General features: G+C 43.5%; 4 protein-coding genes and 1 long non-coding RNA gene across 5 annotated transcripts; 4 read left to right on the top strand and 1 right to left on the bottom strand.

Annotated features, from left to right (window-relative positions):
* The first annotated feature begins 488 nt into the window (after positions 1-488).
* On the top strand, positions 489-4651 carry LOC107276353 (uncharacterized). Its single transcript, XM_015782330.3, has 3 exons — positions 489-984; positions 3841-4005; positions 4186-4651. Exons 1-3 carry the CDS (start codon positions 670-672, stop codon positions 4297-4299), a joined length of 594 nt encoding a protein of 197 aa, XP_015637816.2. The 5' UTR covers positions 489-669; the 3' UTR covers positions 4300-4651.
* A 1131-nt stretch (positions 4652-5782) lies between these two features.
* LOC136356505 (uncharacterized) lies at positions 5783-6495 on the top strand. Its single transcript, XR_010741378.1, has 2 exons — positions 5783-6079; positions 6175-6495. It is a non-coding gene; the product is annotated as an uncharacterized lncRNA (long non-coding RNA).
* A 280-nt stretch (positions 6496-6775) lies between these two features.
* On the bottom strand, positions 6776-11406 carry LOC107280909 (uncharacterized). Its single transcript, XM_015783039.3, has 3 exons — positions 9604-11406; positions 7325-9118; positions 6776-7223 (listed from the first exon to the last, which is right to left on the bottom strand). The coding sequence occupies exons 1-3, from the start codon at positions 9789-9791 to the stop codon at positions 7205-7207; spliced, it is 2001 nt and encodes a 666-aa protein (XP_015638525.3). The 5' UTR covers positions 9792-11406; the 3' UTR covers positions 6776-7204.
* Positions 11407-11427: 21 nt separating this feature from the next.
* Positions 11428-14026, top strand: LOC4337992 (protein SLOW GREEN 1, chloroplastic). The gene is made up of 4 exons (XM_015782084.3): positions 11428-12256; positions 13233-13379; positions 13448-13528; positions 13630-14026. The coding sequence occupies exons 1-4, from the start codon at positions 11480-11482 to the stop codon at positions 13813-13815; spliced, it is 1191 nt and encodes a 396-aa protein (XP_015637570.1). The 5' UTR covers positions 11428-11479; the 3' UTR covers positions 13816-14026.
* Positions 14027-14875: 849 nt separating this feature from the next.
* On the top strand, positions 14876-15675 carry LOC9268468 (embryogenesis-like protein). Its single transcript, XM_015784053.3, has one exon. It carries the CDS (start codon positions 14960-14962, stop codon positions 15380-15382), a length of 423 nt encoding a protein of 140 aa, XP_015639539.1. The 5' UTR covers positions 14876-14959; the 3' UTR covers positions 15383-15675.
* Positions 15676-15749: the final 74 nt, after the last annotated feature.

Here is a 15749-nt window from a genome sequence, read left to right as displayed (position 1 = left end):
GAAATCCTAAACAATCAGGAGCTCCGGTTTGTTTGGCAACTCAAGGGAAGGGAATTGTGAGTTTATACGAGGGAATTGATGGTGAGATTAAGATGGAAATTTGATTTTTAATCCCAGTATCTTGTTTGGTAGAGGTGGTGAAAATTGATAGGGAGTTTAGTTGGAGATTATGTCATTAATGAAAACGGATGGCTGAGATTTGTTTAGACAAAATAAAGGAGGAATTTCCTCACAATTATCGCCCCTACCCACGTATTAAAAAGTAGGGAGGTCCTCCCTCAATTCTCCATTCCCCATCCCACCAAAATTTCCATGTATCCTAATCAAATAAAACCATCCCTCTAAATTTTCAATCCCTCCTATAAACTTCCTCCAACCAAACGGCCGTGATCAGGGCCAGAATGTCCGAGGTCTTGAAAAAAAAAAGGTTGCACCGACAGAAGTCAGCGGCTTCCATCGTGATGGTGTTGGGGGCAAATGCAGAATTTGGGAATCCCACCATTCCTCCCCGCTGGCCCCGCCACCGCCCCTTTCCATTCGCGGAAAACCTCCTCTCCTCCTCCTCCTCCTCCTCCGTCTCCGCCCGCCACCAATAAATCCCCCAATCCCGCGCGCCCCCGCCGCCCCCGCCGCCGCGGAACCCTAACCCTAGCTCTCCCCGCCGCCGCGATGGTGGGCGGCGGCGCCGGCGCAGACGCCGGCATCGACCGGGTGCTGTGGACGGAGGCCGAGATCGCCGCCCGGGTGTCGGAGGTGGCCGCCGAGCTCGCCGCCGACCTCCGCGCCCTGCGCGAGCCCGCCGTCGTCGTCGGCGTCGCCACGGGGGCGTTCCTCTTCCTCGCCGACCTGGTCCGCCGCGTCGACGCGCCGCTCGCCGTGGACCTCGTGCGCGCCGAGTCGTACGGCGACGGCACCGAGTCCAGCGGCCGGCCGCGGATCACCTCCGACCTCAAAGTCGACGTCGCCGGGAAGCACGTCGTGGTGGTGAGTGACCCGACCCCCCCCCCCCCCCGGACCCTCCCTACCCGTGCGGTGTGTGGTTGTGCCGTTCTCGTGTGTCGTGACATCCTTTCAGGTTACTGAATATAGTAGCTTGTGCAGAATTTTATATCCTAGATATGCAAAGACGTGTAGATTGATGACAACATGTTCCCTTTCAGTTGTTAATGTACTGTGACACTTTGATGCGTTGTGAGGCTGTCACATCTAATCTAATGTTTCTGGCTTAATAGAAGTGTACGTAATCATTGAGTTAATTTAGTCTGTTATTATTTGTAACATGTTTTTAATCCTTCTCATTCCTGCATATGGTCACAGATTCTTGTATCAACTAGTGGATACCTCGCGCAACCTATATTTGTTAGAACCAAAAGCTCAATAATCTAATATTAGCCTGGCTTTTGTTTTCTAGATGATGTGGCTCATTGCATGTTTAGCTTTTGAGATATGATTCTTAGAATTGTTTCTGGAAGGTTTCTTTGATTATCAAAACTGAAGAACTTAGGGGTATGTGATGGTAATCTCCCTCCATTTTTAAATATATGACTTTTTAAGAAAACTATGTAAATATACTCCCTCCGTTTCATATTATAAGTCGTTTTGACTTTTTTCTAGTCAAACTGTTTTAAGGTTGATCAAGTTTATAGAAAAATATAGATATATTTTCGAGACAAAACAAACATATTATCAAAATTTATTAAATGTTAGTTTTAATGAAACTAATTTAGTGATTTAGATGTTGCTATTTTTTCTATAAACTTGGTTAAACTTCTTAAGTTTGACTAGGAAAAAAAGTCAAAACGACTTATAATGTGAAACAGACGGAGTATCATTTATTTTGTCATGACTTGTTTGATTACTTAAGGTACTTTAAGCACGACTTATAAATTTGCAAATTTACACTATATTTTTTAATAAGACGAATGGTCAAATGCCATGTTGAACAAACATCATATATTAAAAAATGCAAGGAGTATTTTTTTCTTGTGATTTTGGAGGAATACCCATTTCTCAAAATATTTGCAAGAATCTACCCATGTCGCTCCTTGTCGCCCATCCAACAGGCGAGATCCCCACTCATGGTTGTTGTCACCATGATTTCTTTAAATATTCCTTTTTCTGGAGAAAGACATGAATAACCCTTATTAAAAATATCTTGAAAAATATGCCTGTGTCGCCTCATGTGACATGGGCCATGTCGCCCTGTCGAACGGGTGACAACGATCCCCGTGCCCATCCGACTGGTGATAGCATGGTTCATGGGCCGTGTCGCCTGGTCAACAGGTGACAACAGCAAAATCATTGCTGTGTTGCACAGCAGCTGGGTGATATGGGTGCAATAGTTACGGTGTTGCCCGGCCGCGGAGTGAATTCCCAACCATATCAACTTGGAATGAAATCCCAATAGCTCTATGTCTCTTTGTCCTGCTAACTCCCCTAGTGTGGTTTCTAGTGTATGCTAGTAGGAATTCCATCTCATCATGCTCTAGAGGACCAGCTTTGTTCTTTCTAACTAAGACAATATTCCATTTCCTACATTCTTCTCAGACATACTTCCTGAACTCTCCATTTCCTACATTCTTCTCAGACATACTTCCTGAACTCTTTGAGGTGGTGCATCACCGAAGCTAGCAAGAGCACAATGAATCTGTTCTGTAAGCTTCGCAATTGCCACACTAGTTTGTGAGCAGTTGAATTGCCTTCTTGAATTGCCATACACCTTTGGAGCTGTGCTTGTATGTGATTTTAGAGTTGAAGGATGATCCTGCTCTTGGCCAGTGTGTACCTTCCTTCCTGATCTCATCCAGTTCCCATACAAACTGAACAAAGCATTTGGATCAATCAATGCAACTGAGTGCCAGCAACATTTTTAGGTATTGGTTATTCCAGTTTCTTGGGAAGTATTGCAGTTATCCTTTTTTACAAACACTAGGTGTTGAATTCGGTTATAACAATATCAAGCAAATGTCTCTGTTATTTGGCAAACCTGCACCTTCCTTGCTTCTCTGATTTCAGAAGTTCTGCGAAATTAGAGTGGAAAGTTTGTTGTGCAGTGGCAATAGTCAAAGTTAACAATAATATCATCTCATAAAGAATTTTAAAATGTGACAAGTAATCTAGATTACAACTTGTTGATTTTGATACAAAACTGGTTCAGACAAATGGGAACACAGCAAAATCATGAAAACTTTGCATTCTTATCTTCACTTTAGGACCATGAAGGGACATCCGTTTTCATAAAGACAAACAAAACTTATGTTCACTTCAGCAATACTTACTTTACTGAGGCCTTGCTTGGGTGGACCAGGAAGTCTGCTCAAATTAAACTTAACTCCATGTGGTTGGGCTGGGATCCTGACCTAGCCAAACAAGGCTTAATAGTATCAATCATACTTGATGGTGACTTATCAACTGAGATGATGAATCAACAACTGAAAAATAATTGATACAATGATGCTGACATGTGAATTGTGGGAATGACAATACCAATGCAGAAATGAGTTTTAGGTGGAATGAGAAATTAAATTGTAGTTCACGGCTCACATTGATTCCTTGTGTGCTGGTTGTGTCTCATGGCGAGGCTCTAAGATGGAGTCTGACCAAGGAAGTATATAGCGTGTTCCCAGATCCATGTTTGTTGATGTTCTAGCCAGCAACTGTATGGTGCATAAGGTTAACTGAGCAAAACACTTTTTTGAAGACCAGCAATATTTTGTATAGTATTAAATTGGTATCACATTTACAGCAGTGCTATTTATTTGGTTGTCATATACATCCTAGACTTGTATCAACTGAGCCTGTTCTTGTCTAGAAATTGACAGTGGTTTCATATCTTGGTAGGTGGAAGATATTGTGGACACTGGGAATACTGTTTCCTGTCTTATTGCTTATTTAGAAAAGAAAGGAGCATCATCCATATCAGTCTGCACTTTTCTTGACAAACCGGCAAGGAGAACTGCTAATTTTCAGCTAGTGGGGGATGGAAAATTTTATAGAGGTTTTGAGGTATGAACTACTTAACAATGTGGTATTTAAATTTATATGCTGCATGATGTTGACGTCAAGATAGCTTTACTTCCTGGTGTGCTTGTTTCATAATTTCATTGGGAACAGTTGAATGATTGCCCCATCCCTCCTTTGCAATGTTAAATTAATCACCATTTTATTTATTTTTTCCTTTTTCAGTGCCCAGATTCCTTTGTTGTTGGATATGGCATGGATTATGCTGAACTCTACCGCAACCTGCCTTATGTTGGAGTTCTTAAGGCCGAGATGTACAAAAAAGATACAAGCAATTAGAAAAGGAGTACTTGCAACATGTTGAAGAGATAAAAAAGTTAGAAAGGAATACACATATTCCATTTTTGAAATCTGTAGGCAAATCTTACGTAATTTTGTACAAGCAAGAAGCTTAAAGCTTGGCTACTCTTACTTTTTCTCTATCAAAAGCTCAGGAGAAACTGTCCTGTTTCAACAGCACTCCGTCACCAAACTGCAACCACGGAACAAAACAATGTGGTTGTATAACATGTTAGATATTTGATTTATAGACAGCGATCAAATTGATTTGGTTGTAACTTGCATCTTAAAGGAAAACTTTTGTGGCTGTCTTCATCACTTGTAATACCAACATCATTCTAGTTTGGTGGTCCGCTGTCTGGTCCTTATGTTTGAGCACGCTTGCTGTCTGGTCCTTGTTGAAAACTTATGTTTGAGCACGCTTTAGATTGGCATCCTACGAGTATATCCATGTATCTTTTTATTGAGCACGTTTTAGATTGGCATCCTACGAGTATAATCCCTGTATCTTTTTATTCACCAATTGGTTTTGAATTACTGGATACATTATATCATTAACTGTTCCACTTATGATATTATGAAGTAAGGCCAATTGCAGGTGGAATGGCCACATTTGCATGCAGATATTTCTTTAAGATAATAGGAATATTTCATTAAGCACTGAAATTATACCATAATACAAGCCTCTACATCTACTCCCTACTAGCCTAAAAGGTATGCACGTAGCCAACATCCTTTTGTTTAGTATAGAAACCCAATGTGTAAGCTGTAAGTGAAATTGCTATAGATCGCTCATCATTTCTTGTCCCAAAAAACTCAGATTTTCGACCTTCAAGTGTGTTTTAGGAGATTCATGCATCTGAGGGGAGAGAAAATATTCATCGTGCTAGTCACTTACACTTGCACCGCTACACGTTTCTCGTGAATTTGTGAAAGTTATATATAAGTTACTAGTTATATATTAGTTACAACATATTTACACTCATAATTATATTATAGTTACATTTGAAAAGTTTTTTATTTTAAAAAACTTTTGAATATTTTATAGATATTCTCGCGTGTAAGAATAGCTAAATTTCTCATGTGTAAGAATAGCTAAATTTGTTTAGTGCGGTTTATGATGCTCTGATACCATATAACATTGTGGTTAGGACTAATGCTAAACTCCTAATGAGTTTGCATAAATTTCAACCATTGTTGTAGTGTGAAATTTAACTTAAGAAAAAAAGACTATCTAACAAACCGTCGCAAGTTTTTTAACTGAAAAACTTTAAATGTAACAATAATATAGTTTATATTATTGTATTATTTCCACTATAAATACAATATAACTTGTATATAAATACTAAAAATATGTATATACAACTTTATACCTAAGTTATACTCCTACAGAGGTTACAACATAGTTACAATGTACTCCCTCCGTTTCGTTTTGTTAGTCGCTGTAGCTCATTTCAAAAAGAGTCAAAATGTTTGACGTCGTAGTACACCGGCCGATACCGTTTCCATCTTTACCCCTCAGTCGGCGGCGCGGAGAAGCAGGAGGAGCTCCTCCGCCGGCGGTCCTCCTGCCCCTGCCACGGCGAGGCCCTCCACGCATGGCGCTCAAGTCCGGCGCCGCCTCCCACGCGCATAGTCCCCTTCCGCCGACGAAGCGCCACCGCGGCACCATGGCCGGAGGAGGAGCCACGCTGGCGGCGGCAGCGTGGGAGATCGCCGTCGTCTTCCGTCCTCCGGCCGCTCCTTGCCTCCGCCTTCGTCCTCTCCATCATCGCCCTCAGTACGGCTGCCCTCTCCTCCTCTCGATTCGGCTTTGGCTCGAGGGCTTTTCCCTGATTCTTTCGTTCGCTGCTCGCGGCGGCGGCGGGTTCGCAGGCTGATACATGGCGTGGAGGACGGTGCTGGTGCACGTCTCGTTGGTGCAGGAGATCGCCGGGCTTCGAAAAGCTCCATTGCCACAAGTCTCCTCCTTTCTTTTTTCTTTCTTCAGCTGGATGTCCAGAATTTACCTGATTATTTCATCCGGTTAAGATAGCTGTGCACTTGATTGCAGATTAAGCTACTGAACGGCCTGCAGATTGTCTGATTTGGTTAGCCGTATGTTGATTGTTGATGTTCGTTTTTTAGAGAATGCACATTGCATTTGCTTGGCTATTTGATGTTCATCGAAGGGGAAATTTTTCTGTTTCTGGGAAATTCTGGTCGTGTTCACTAGGGACTGATTGTTGTGTATTTGATCAGATGATTAGTGCTTAGTACTGTCAGTGATGTAATATGCGTGGGAATTTTGGATGTTATAATGAGAAATTGGAAACAAAAATTGGAACTTGAGATACAGATTCAGAGATGCACACCAAGCTTGTAAAGTGGCTGCTGCCATCCCAGCTGATGTTTCTTGTAAATTGAGATAGCTAGTCTGTAAACAGAGTATTCAGACACAGAGCTTGTAAAGTGGCTGCTGCCATCCCAGTTGCTGTTTCTTGTAAATTGAGATAGCTAGTCTGTAATTATATCAAAGGACCATTGACAGTTCACACCATTGATCTTAGATAAGCTTAGCTAATGTGTTCATGTGAAATAAAAATACTAATAAAAAAATCAAAGGACATATTCAGGTCCATATATCCTCCTGCTTTCTCAAAAATCAAAGGACATGTTCTGCACAGAATGACTGCACACATGGGCTACTTTCTAGAAAAAGAGAGAAAAAAAAGAAAGCCTCCAATTCATTCTGTTCAGATCAACAACAGCACCAACAATTTCAGATATCAGCAACAGCAGTAACACCAACAATTTCAGATATCAACAACAGCAGCAACAGCAACAGCAGCAACACCAAAAATTTCAGATTAGCTTAGCAGCAATTTCATATCCGCACCCTGCTGCAGCAACAAACAAATTCATATCAGGTATCTGCCATGGTCCTGAAAAGGAGTAAAAAAAATGCCACTAATTAGCACACATCAAACTAGTTAGGCACATGAAGCGATTTTCATGAAAATAAAATATAACCAAAGTAGTTTACCTGAGATAATTGTTAGCATTATTTACTGACTTAGCATCACACCTTAGTTGCAAAGGAAGGCGACCTTGCCTTTCAAGCACTCCTTTTTTTATGTGTGGAAGATCATAGGAGTTGTCACCGAGTACTTCTATGACTTCCCTCATGCATGCGTGAAGAGACAAGAAAATCCTGTTTGATAGCCTCACTGGATAATCTTCAAATGCTCGATCGATGGCGGCTACAAGTTCTTCTGTTGTTGTTGAGGCTGATTTGTACTGGATGGACTGAATGGAGTTGAAGAAACCCAGATCCAAGACATTCAAATCTGGGGAATTTGCCGGCTGGCAAACAAGTTTGATGTTAAAGCCGTCTTGCTTCGCGGCCTCACAAAACATTCTGTCGTCCGGTGCAATATGAGGCCGAGCATTATCCTGCTGGATGTATATAGGTTTGCCAGCGTCTTCACGAGGCCACTTAGCCCGAACAGCTGGCAATACCTTTTCTATCATGAAGCTTCGGATTACCTCCTTTGTGATTGACTCAATGGGCTTCATCTCGATTGTCCCTGCAGGACGGTTCACACTTGACCTCTTTGCAGCTGTGTATGTCACAAAAGGAAAACATCCAATTTTTCCATCAAAGATGCAGTTTCCATTTGAGTCAAACCTTGGTCTGGCGAGAGCTGTTAAGATCATTATTTTTGGGATGAAGTTTTTGTTTTGAATTGTCCTGATGCGACGCGAGGCAGTTGGAGCTGCGTAATATCGCACAGTCTTCCTCGTAATGTTGAACCACTTCTCATCTATGAAAATGAAATCAAACAGTGGTTTGAAGACAAGATTGTGAGGCACACTCCTTGGGTCAAGCATTTCAATACACCACTTCAGCCGATCAATTTTGTTTTGGTCTGTCAAGTGGGGATCCAATGAGCTAGATACACGCTTTATAGCACCCTCTTTTTTCATTCTGTAGACCTTACTCGTGCTAACACCAAGTTGAGTAGCTACATCCTGTATTGTGGTGCGGCTCAATATTGAAATATCTTCGAGACAGGACACATCCACCACCTTCTTCTTTCTGCCACACCTAGATCTTCCACTCGCAACATCAACTGAAATACCTTGATCCAAACAGCTTTTGCCTTTTTTCCATATCCGCTGTACTGTCCTGATAGGCACCGAGAATTTAGCTGAAACCTCCTTGCTCTCATGGCCCTTCAAATATCCTTTTCTTGCCTTTACAAGCATGGCGTCAAAGATTGCTCTCCGTTTGTCATTATCAAGCACGACATTCTTGTGTGTATTCTCCTGAGGAACTAGGATAGCATCATCAACATCAGAATCGAAGAAAGGATCAAACTGAGGCTGTACATTCTCCTGGCCAGGGTCAACACCTATCTCCTCTAGAGTGACTAGGACATCATCATCAGCATTTGAATCGAAGGGATCAAATCCAGCCTCTCCATTGCCTTGAGCATCTGTGGCAGCACTGTGATCGAATCCAGCCTCTCCATTGCCTTGAGCATCTGTGGCAGCACTGTGATCAAATCCAGCCTCTCCGGGATCTGTGGCAGCATATGTATCTCCCGGTTCCAAATTTAAATCAATATCCATTGTTCTTTGCTCTCGACCTTGACAAATTCCATGGGTTGTAGCAGAAGGTGATGTTCGTTGTTGTATAGAAGGAGACCTTATCCGTATGCTAGGGGACAGTAACATTCTGCTCAACGGGGTTCTAAAGAATGGCATTGCCACGCAGGGAGACTTCCTTTTTTTGCCTCTTTTCCCTCCAACATTGGACCCATCTAGTGTAACCCTGCAAAAGGTGTTGCAACGAAGTTGTCATGAATGCACATTTTGGATTATAAGTTGCATCAAATGTTAAGAGTGAAAAGCATAGTAAGGTTCTGAGAAAAGGTAAAACCGTAAAAGCATCCATTCTGTAAGACATCTAGTACTGGTTGTATAGCATAACTGGATAGACAACCATGTGATCTAACAAGAAATTATACAATAACAAGAACTCCAATTTATGAAGCAATAAGATAAGGAAAAGACTTATGCTAAATGTTTGCATAAACTAGAACAACCAGCAACAGCTCCCTGTAAATAGAAATACAGTGCTATTTCCTTGCTCTAATTAATCGAATTTTGCACAAGCAGTAGCCATGAACTGAACTATGTGAGGTTAGATGTGAAAATTCATTTAACCTCGCAATAGTGAGCATCTATAGAGTTTTCCTGAAAATAACACATTTTAGGAACACAAAATACATCATCGAAAAAAAATCGAATACGAACCTTGGAGAGAGAGCAGTTGAGGACGAAGCCGCGGCGGCGAGGCGCTCGACACGATCCTCTGCACCGCCGTCGCCGACCTCCTGAGCCGCTTTCTTCCATGGTGTGACAAATTTGCGACGTCTACCTACCCTGCCCTCCTCCTTCGTCATGACCAACGGCGTCCAGGAAGAACACCCAGTATCTTCCATACAAAATCAAGAACGGACAAGAAATGAACAACCAAATAAACATGGTAAAAAATACCAGAAGACAAGAAACACATGGTAAACAACAACCGATCAATTCAAAGAAACTACTCCGTAAACCATACACTGTTGTCCAGGAATCAGATAGAATTTATCATTTTAATTTAGTTCTGCTGGTGTAGCTCAACTATAGTGTCAGCATTACATTAGGCACAAATAATGTTCAGATAATATCTACTTTATCCACTGATCTAGCTCAACTGTGGTGTCAGCATTGCATTAGTCACAGATTACCTAGGTAAAACTGCTAATTACAAGTGAAATATTGGTGCCATGATGGTCATTGTCACACTAAGCATTTTATTAGAAGCAAATCGTTCCTGCAAAATGAAGAATTATCTGCAACACACCTTGCAAAAATTCAGAGCAAATCTACAAGTAATATTGCGAATAATCAAAAGATCAAAAGCTACTGCCACATGAACAATTCAAGATCAAACCTTAATCACCACCCACTAAAACCTTATTAAACCAACATCAATTCATTATCATCATCATCATCTTGAACGTGATCAGCATCATCTAAACCCAATATGCTAAACCTCCAACGAGCCGCCGGACTTGGCAGTGCCGCAGTGTGAGTACTACCCTGACCAAAATCTCAGTACGCCAGCTTCTTGCTGGGCTCCGGCGATGGCGAGCCGGCGGCGCTGCCCGGTGGTGGCAAATCGCAAAGAACGCCACCCGCCACTACACTACTCTACAGCTTCGGAGGAGAGGATGCGTCGGCCAGATACCCCTAGTAGCCGGAGAGCGGCGGCGGGATGCGGTGGCCGGCGACTTCGCCGGCGGCGGTGGGCGCAGGCTCGCGAAGAGACGGGAGGGAGGTGAGAGAAGGTGTGGGAAGAGGGGAAAGAGAAGGGTGTGCTCACCGGCGGGGGGAAGCAGGATGCCGGCGCCGCTGCCCGTGGGAAGGGGAAGCCGCGACAGGGGTGGTGGGGAAGAGCACCGCCGTCCCCGCCGTCGGCCCTGCCACGACACTCGGGATCGGGATGGGGCACCGCCGCCGTCACGTGTAGAAGGGAAGGGGAATGAATCAGTGAAGAGGAAGGGCAAAAGGGTAAATTCACGTCAACCTTAATCTCGCCGAAGCTGTCGGAAACGACAAACAAAACGAAACGGAGGGAGTAGTTTGTAACTAGTAAATAATTTGTATAAAATAATTTAACATGGGTTATACGTTTGTGGTATAGTCACATGGATGCTATGTATAAGTACCAGGTTTGATCCCTATTGCCCAAGCAAGCACTTATATTTTTTTCCAACTCCCATCTTCATAAATCTCAGAGCTAATCTGATGTTTCTAAGATTTAAAAGTTTTCTCCTAACAAATATATCGACAAAGAAATAGCAGATCCGAGGAAAAAAAAATCTTCCACCACTGCTAAAAACAGAGAATTCGTGGTCGTGTTTGCAGCTCAGGTTCCTTTTTCTCGCGAGATATAGCCCATCGTAATCATGTGAAAATTTTGCATATTTCTTTGGAGTAGAGCTGAATTTCGTCAAGCAAAATCTGAAGAAACCATGTAAAATCCTATGAAAATGAAACAAAACTCGCCTCTCAGCCATCAGTCCAACTGTTCAAGTCCCCTCCTCTTCTTTCTTCTCTCCTCTGCTTCCTCCTGAAGCGGATGACGTCAGCAATGGCGATGAGCTTCCTCTCCACCACCGCCGCCTCCTCCTCCCAGCCACCCCTACCCGCCCGCCGCCTCCCTCGCCGCAATCCCTCCCTCCCCTTCCCTCTCAGACCACCACACCGCCTCTCTCCCTTCTCCGCTCCCCCTCCCGAGCCCCATCGCCTCACCTACCGAACCCACTCCACCTCCTCCTCTTCCAGGACACCCACCGCCGCCGGCCTCCTCTCTCCGGTCATCTCCACCTCGAGAACCCTCATCTTCCTCCTTGTCGCCTCCCTCCTCTCCCTCTCCGGCGTCCGCCCCCTCCCTTCCCTCGCATCCCCTCCCCCACCTACCCAACAACCGCAAGAAACGGAAGAGCAAGAACAGCAGCAAGAATCCGAGGAGAAGCAGCAGCAGCAGCAGGAGGAGGAGGGCGTGGAGGCGGAGGTCGAGGAGGCGTGGCTGCGGCAAGACGAGGAGGAAGAAGTAGAAGAGAAAGAAGAGGAGGAGGAGGAGGCCGATGACGAGGTGCAGATGTACATGGAGATCCTGAGCCGCGATCCGGGCGACGTGGACGCGCTCAAGTGCGCGCTGTTCGCCAAGATGAGGCGCGCGGAGTGGGGCGGCGCGCTGGGGTTCGCGCGGCGGCTGCGGGAGGCGGAGCCCGGCGAGGTGGAGTGGCGGCTCATGGAGGCGCTGCTGCACGAGCTCAAAGGCGACCTCGCCGAGGCCGAGCGCCTCTTCAACGAGGTCCTCGCCGAGAAGCCACTCCTCGTCAGGGCACTCCATGTGAGCTGCAACTTACAACCTGCTCTTGTTCTCTTCAGTCCACTGAATTCAGTTTGTTGTTCATGTTGATATCATCTCATTGAATCCATTAGTATCATGATATGATCATGCCGATTTATTTTGCTTTGGCGGCGAGTGATTTATGGTTTATACATGTGAAAGAATTGACAAACCAAATTGGTAGTAGGAATGTAGAATTGCTGTAGCTTGCGATGATGCTGTTTCGGTGGCTATTGATTTGGGGTGGAATACTTGTGGCATGAAACATTGTTGCAATTACCCCTAATATATCTGAGGTTCTACTTGGATGTTGATCTGAATGTTGTGATGCTTGCCTTAGATAGCAGAATTAGTGTTAGCGTTTTCAAATGTTGAAGGATTTGTGGTAAGAGTCTTGCTCGTAAGACTGGCAATCTGCAGTCTTATATTTATTTGACAGAGAATGTAGAAGTGGCTTAGGTCCTGCCTATTGTGAAATTCAAACTGCTATGGATATCAGATAAAGATGCTCCTTTTGTTTAGTAGATATTGAATGGCAACATAACTACATAAGTACAATTGATCGAGTGAAGGCTCATACATTTCACCAGGAAATACAGTTTTATGCGATGAATGCTTGTTCTTCATTTGTATCACAGGATTTTGCAGCACTGCAAACAGTAAACTGCAACTCGCCTTTCTTCTATTATACATGATGTCATCTGCACTGGAAGTTCGAAATTAAGTTTTCCATACCTAATGTTTTACTTTAGTGTAGTTTTTCATCATGGAACATTATGGACAATGCTGATTTGCAGCATTGTAAACAGTAAACTGCAACTTGCCTTTCTTACATTATACATGATGGTCATTTGTACCAAAAGTTTGAAACTATAAGTTTTACATACTAATGTTTTACTTTACTGTAGTCTTTCATCATGGAAAATTATGGACAATACTGATGTTTTATGAACTCACGTATTTCATGTTATTTCAGGGACTTGCTCTGTGTATGCATAAAAGATCAGAAGGACCTACTGTTTTTGAGATGCTGGAGAAAGCTTTGCAACTTGCAATTTCTGGGGAAAGGGTTCCAGAAGAGCGCAACATTAAGCTTTTGATTGCTCAGATGCATGTTGTCAAGGTAACAATCGACATCAGTTTTGAGTCCATGTTGATTTTCTATTTCTAATTTATACTTTCAAAATGCAGGGCCAGTTGGATGTTGCATCAGAGAAACTGCAAAATCTTATCAATGAGGATCCTCGAGATTTCCGACCTCATCTTTGCCAGGTACCCTTAACCGTTCACATGTGTCATATGTGATATGTTCCAAATTCTTTTTATTTTGATCCTTGACAAGAACAATGTGTCCATGGTGTTCCAAAATGCAGGGCATCGTTTACGCACTTTTAGACAAAAAGGAAGAAGCAGATGAGCTGTTTGATACATATAGAAGTCTTGTTCCAGATGAATTTCCAGACAAGAGTTTTATTAGTGATGTTATACAAGCAGCCAGAGTGGAGTCCAAGGACCGGCTACAAAAGGATTTTGGATCTGAATTTTTATCTAAGAAGTGACTAATCAGGATTTTTCTACACCTGAACGGCTAATAGTTTTTGTAGTGGTAGGTAGCTGCATATTGATGTGCACACAAGTGCAAAAATGTTACAAGTGAATTGAAATAAATAGTGAGAAATGGAAGGAGATGTGTATCTCCTACCACCAATTTTCTCCTAACATTGAAATAAAATAGAGATAAATGGAGATGTGTTTCTCCCATTACCAATATCTTTGCTGGTACAGAAAGAGGACTTGCAATTTATTTCTCCTCCCCCCCACTTCGGTGCTAATTTATATGTAACACATTTATCAGACCCAGTAGAACTTTTTTTTACAGGCTTCTGCACTGACTAAGTATCAGGTTCACCTTTCCAATTAAGAGCCAGATCCTGACTCTAGGCAGTATGAAATTTTTCATCAAACTTTAGTCAAATTTACCCTTTCAAATTCGAATTCTTGAAAACTATTTTGAAATCTCACTTGAAATCTGCTTTCGTTCTGCGTCAAAACTTCAAATTTCGCAGGTGTCGTTTGGTTTTTTCCTACAACGTGAACCATTTAACCATATCTTACAGACATCAAGATTACGACATTTACCAACATATCTATAGTGTTTACTCAATAAACATTACTACCTCCATCCTAAAATACATTTTTTTATCCATATAGTTATATAAGAGATTTTGCCCATATCCCTTATATTTTGGGACAACAATAGTACTTTTATAATGTTAATTTGAAGAAGAAAAAAAAAATGCAAATGATGTTTATGCAATGAACATTCAAATCCAAATATTTAGCAGCATGCTTCTACTACTCAAATTTTCAAAATTAGTTGTATTTAGCAGCACAATTATAAAAGGGAAAAAACAAAGCTTGTTTGGTCAAAACTTGCCAAAATTTTGACACTCTCAAATTTCTCATAGTAGAATTTATGTTAATGTGGATAAAATTTGACATCAAACCAGACATCCATGCCTTCTACTCCTACTAGAAAATTTAGTTCAATGAAAATTGGAGTAGCTTTAATCCAAACAAAGCCCTTAAAATGAGTACAAAGCCGTCATTTCTGCCGCTGCGAGAACAACTTGCCGAAAGCACCCCCGAATTCTTGGAAGGAGAAGAGAATCCCGAAACCAAGCCGCCGCCGCCGCCGCCACTATGCACCGAAACCCTCGCCTCCTCCTCCGCGCCGCCGCCTCCCTCCTCCGCCCCTCCTCCTCCTCCGCCGCCGCCGCCCCAACGCCGGCGCTCCCTCCTCTTCTGCGGCGCCCGCCCCTCTTCTTCCCGGAGGGGTGCCCCCACCGGCGCGCCTTCTCGACGGCGGGCTTCGGCAAGGATGTCGACGAGGTGAACCGCAAGTTCGCGGAGGCGCGGGAGGAGATCGAGGCCGCCATGGACAGCAAGGAGACCGTCTACTTCGACGAGGAGGCCGCCTGCGCGCGCGACGCCGCCGGGGAGGCCCTCGCGGCCTTCGAGTCGCTGCTCGCGCGCCTCCCGCCGCCCGACGCCGACTCGCTCCGCCGATCCATGGGGCTCAAGATGGAGCAGCTCAAAGCCGAGCTCAAGCAGCTCGACGAGTAGCGGCCGGGGGCTCTCCTTCGACGACCGAATCCACGCGGGAGGACTTTCGATTTTGGGGATTCCCTGACTTGTGAGCGAGGTTAGCTTTATATTATACATGTTCTTTGGAGAAATTTTAGGTCGTTTCTATTGGTGAATAAAATGTAGCTCAAAATTTACTGCAATTCTGTTATTCCAATGTGAGATTTGGAGCTAATTTTTCATGTATACTTGTTGATTGATAACCTGGCCAATTTGGCCACCTACTGCTTTGTACTGCAAAGTTAATCTTGGTGACATAGCAGCTTGGATAATCTGCTTGTTTTGGTGGATGAATAGATCGAGAAAATACTGCGCAATGGGCTCTTCTGATGGACAAACAACAGAA

The sequence above is a fragment of the Oryza sativa genome, chromosome 5, assembly GCF_034140825.1.
Source record: "Oryza sativa Japonica Group chromosome 5, ASM3414082v1".
In the NCBI taxonomy this organism is placed as follows: Eukaryota; Viridiplantae; Streptophyta; class Magnoliopsida; order Poales; family Poaceae; genus Oryza; species Oryza sativa.
The sequence above is the reverse complement of the archived record's forward strand: the minus strand, read 5'-3'. Positions and strand labels throughout refer to the sequence as shown.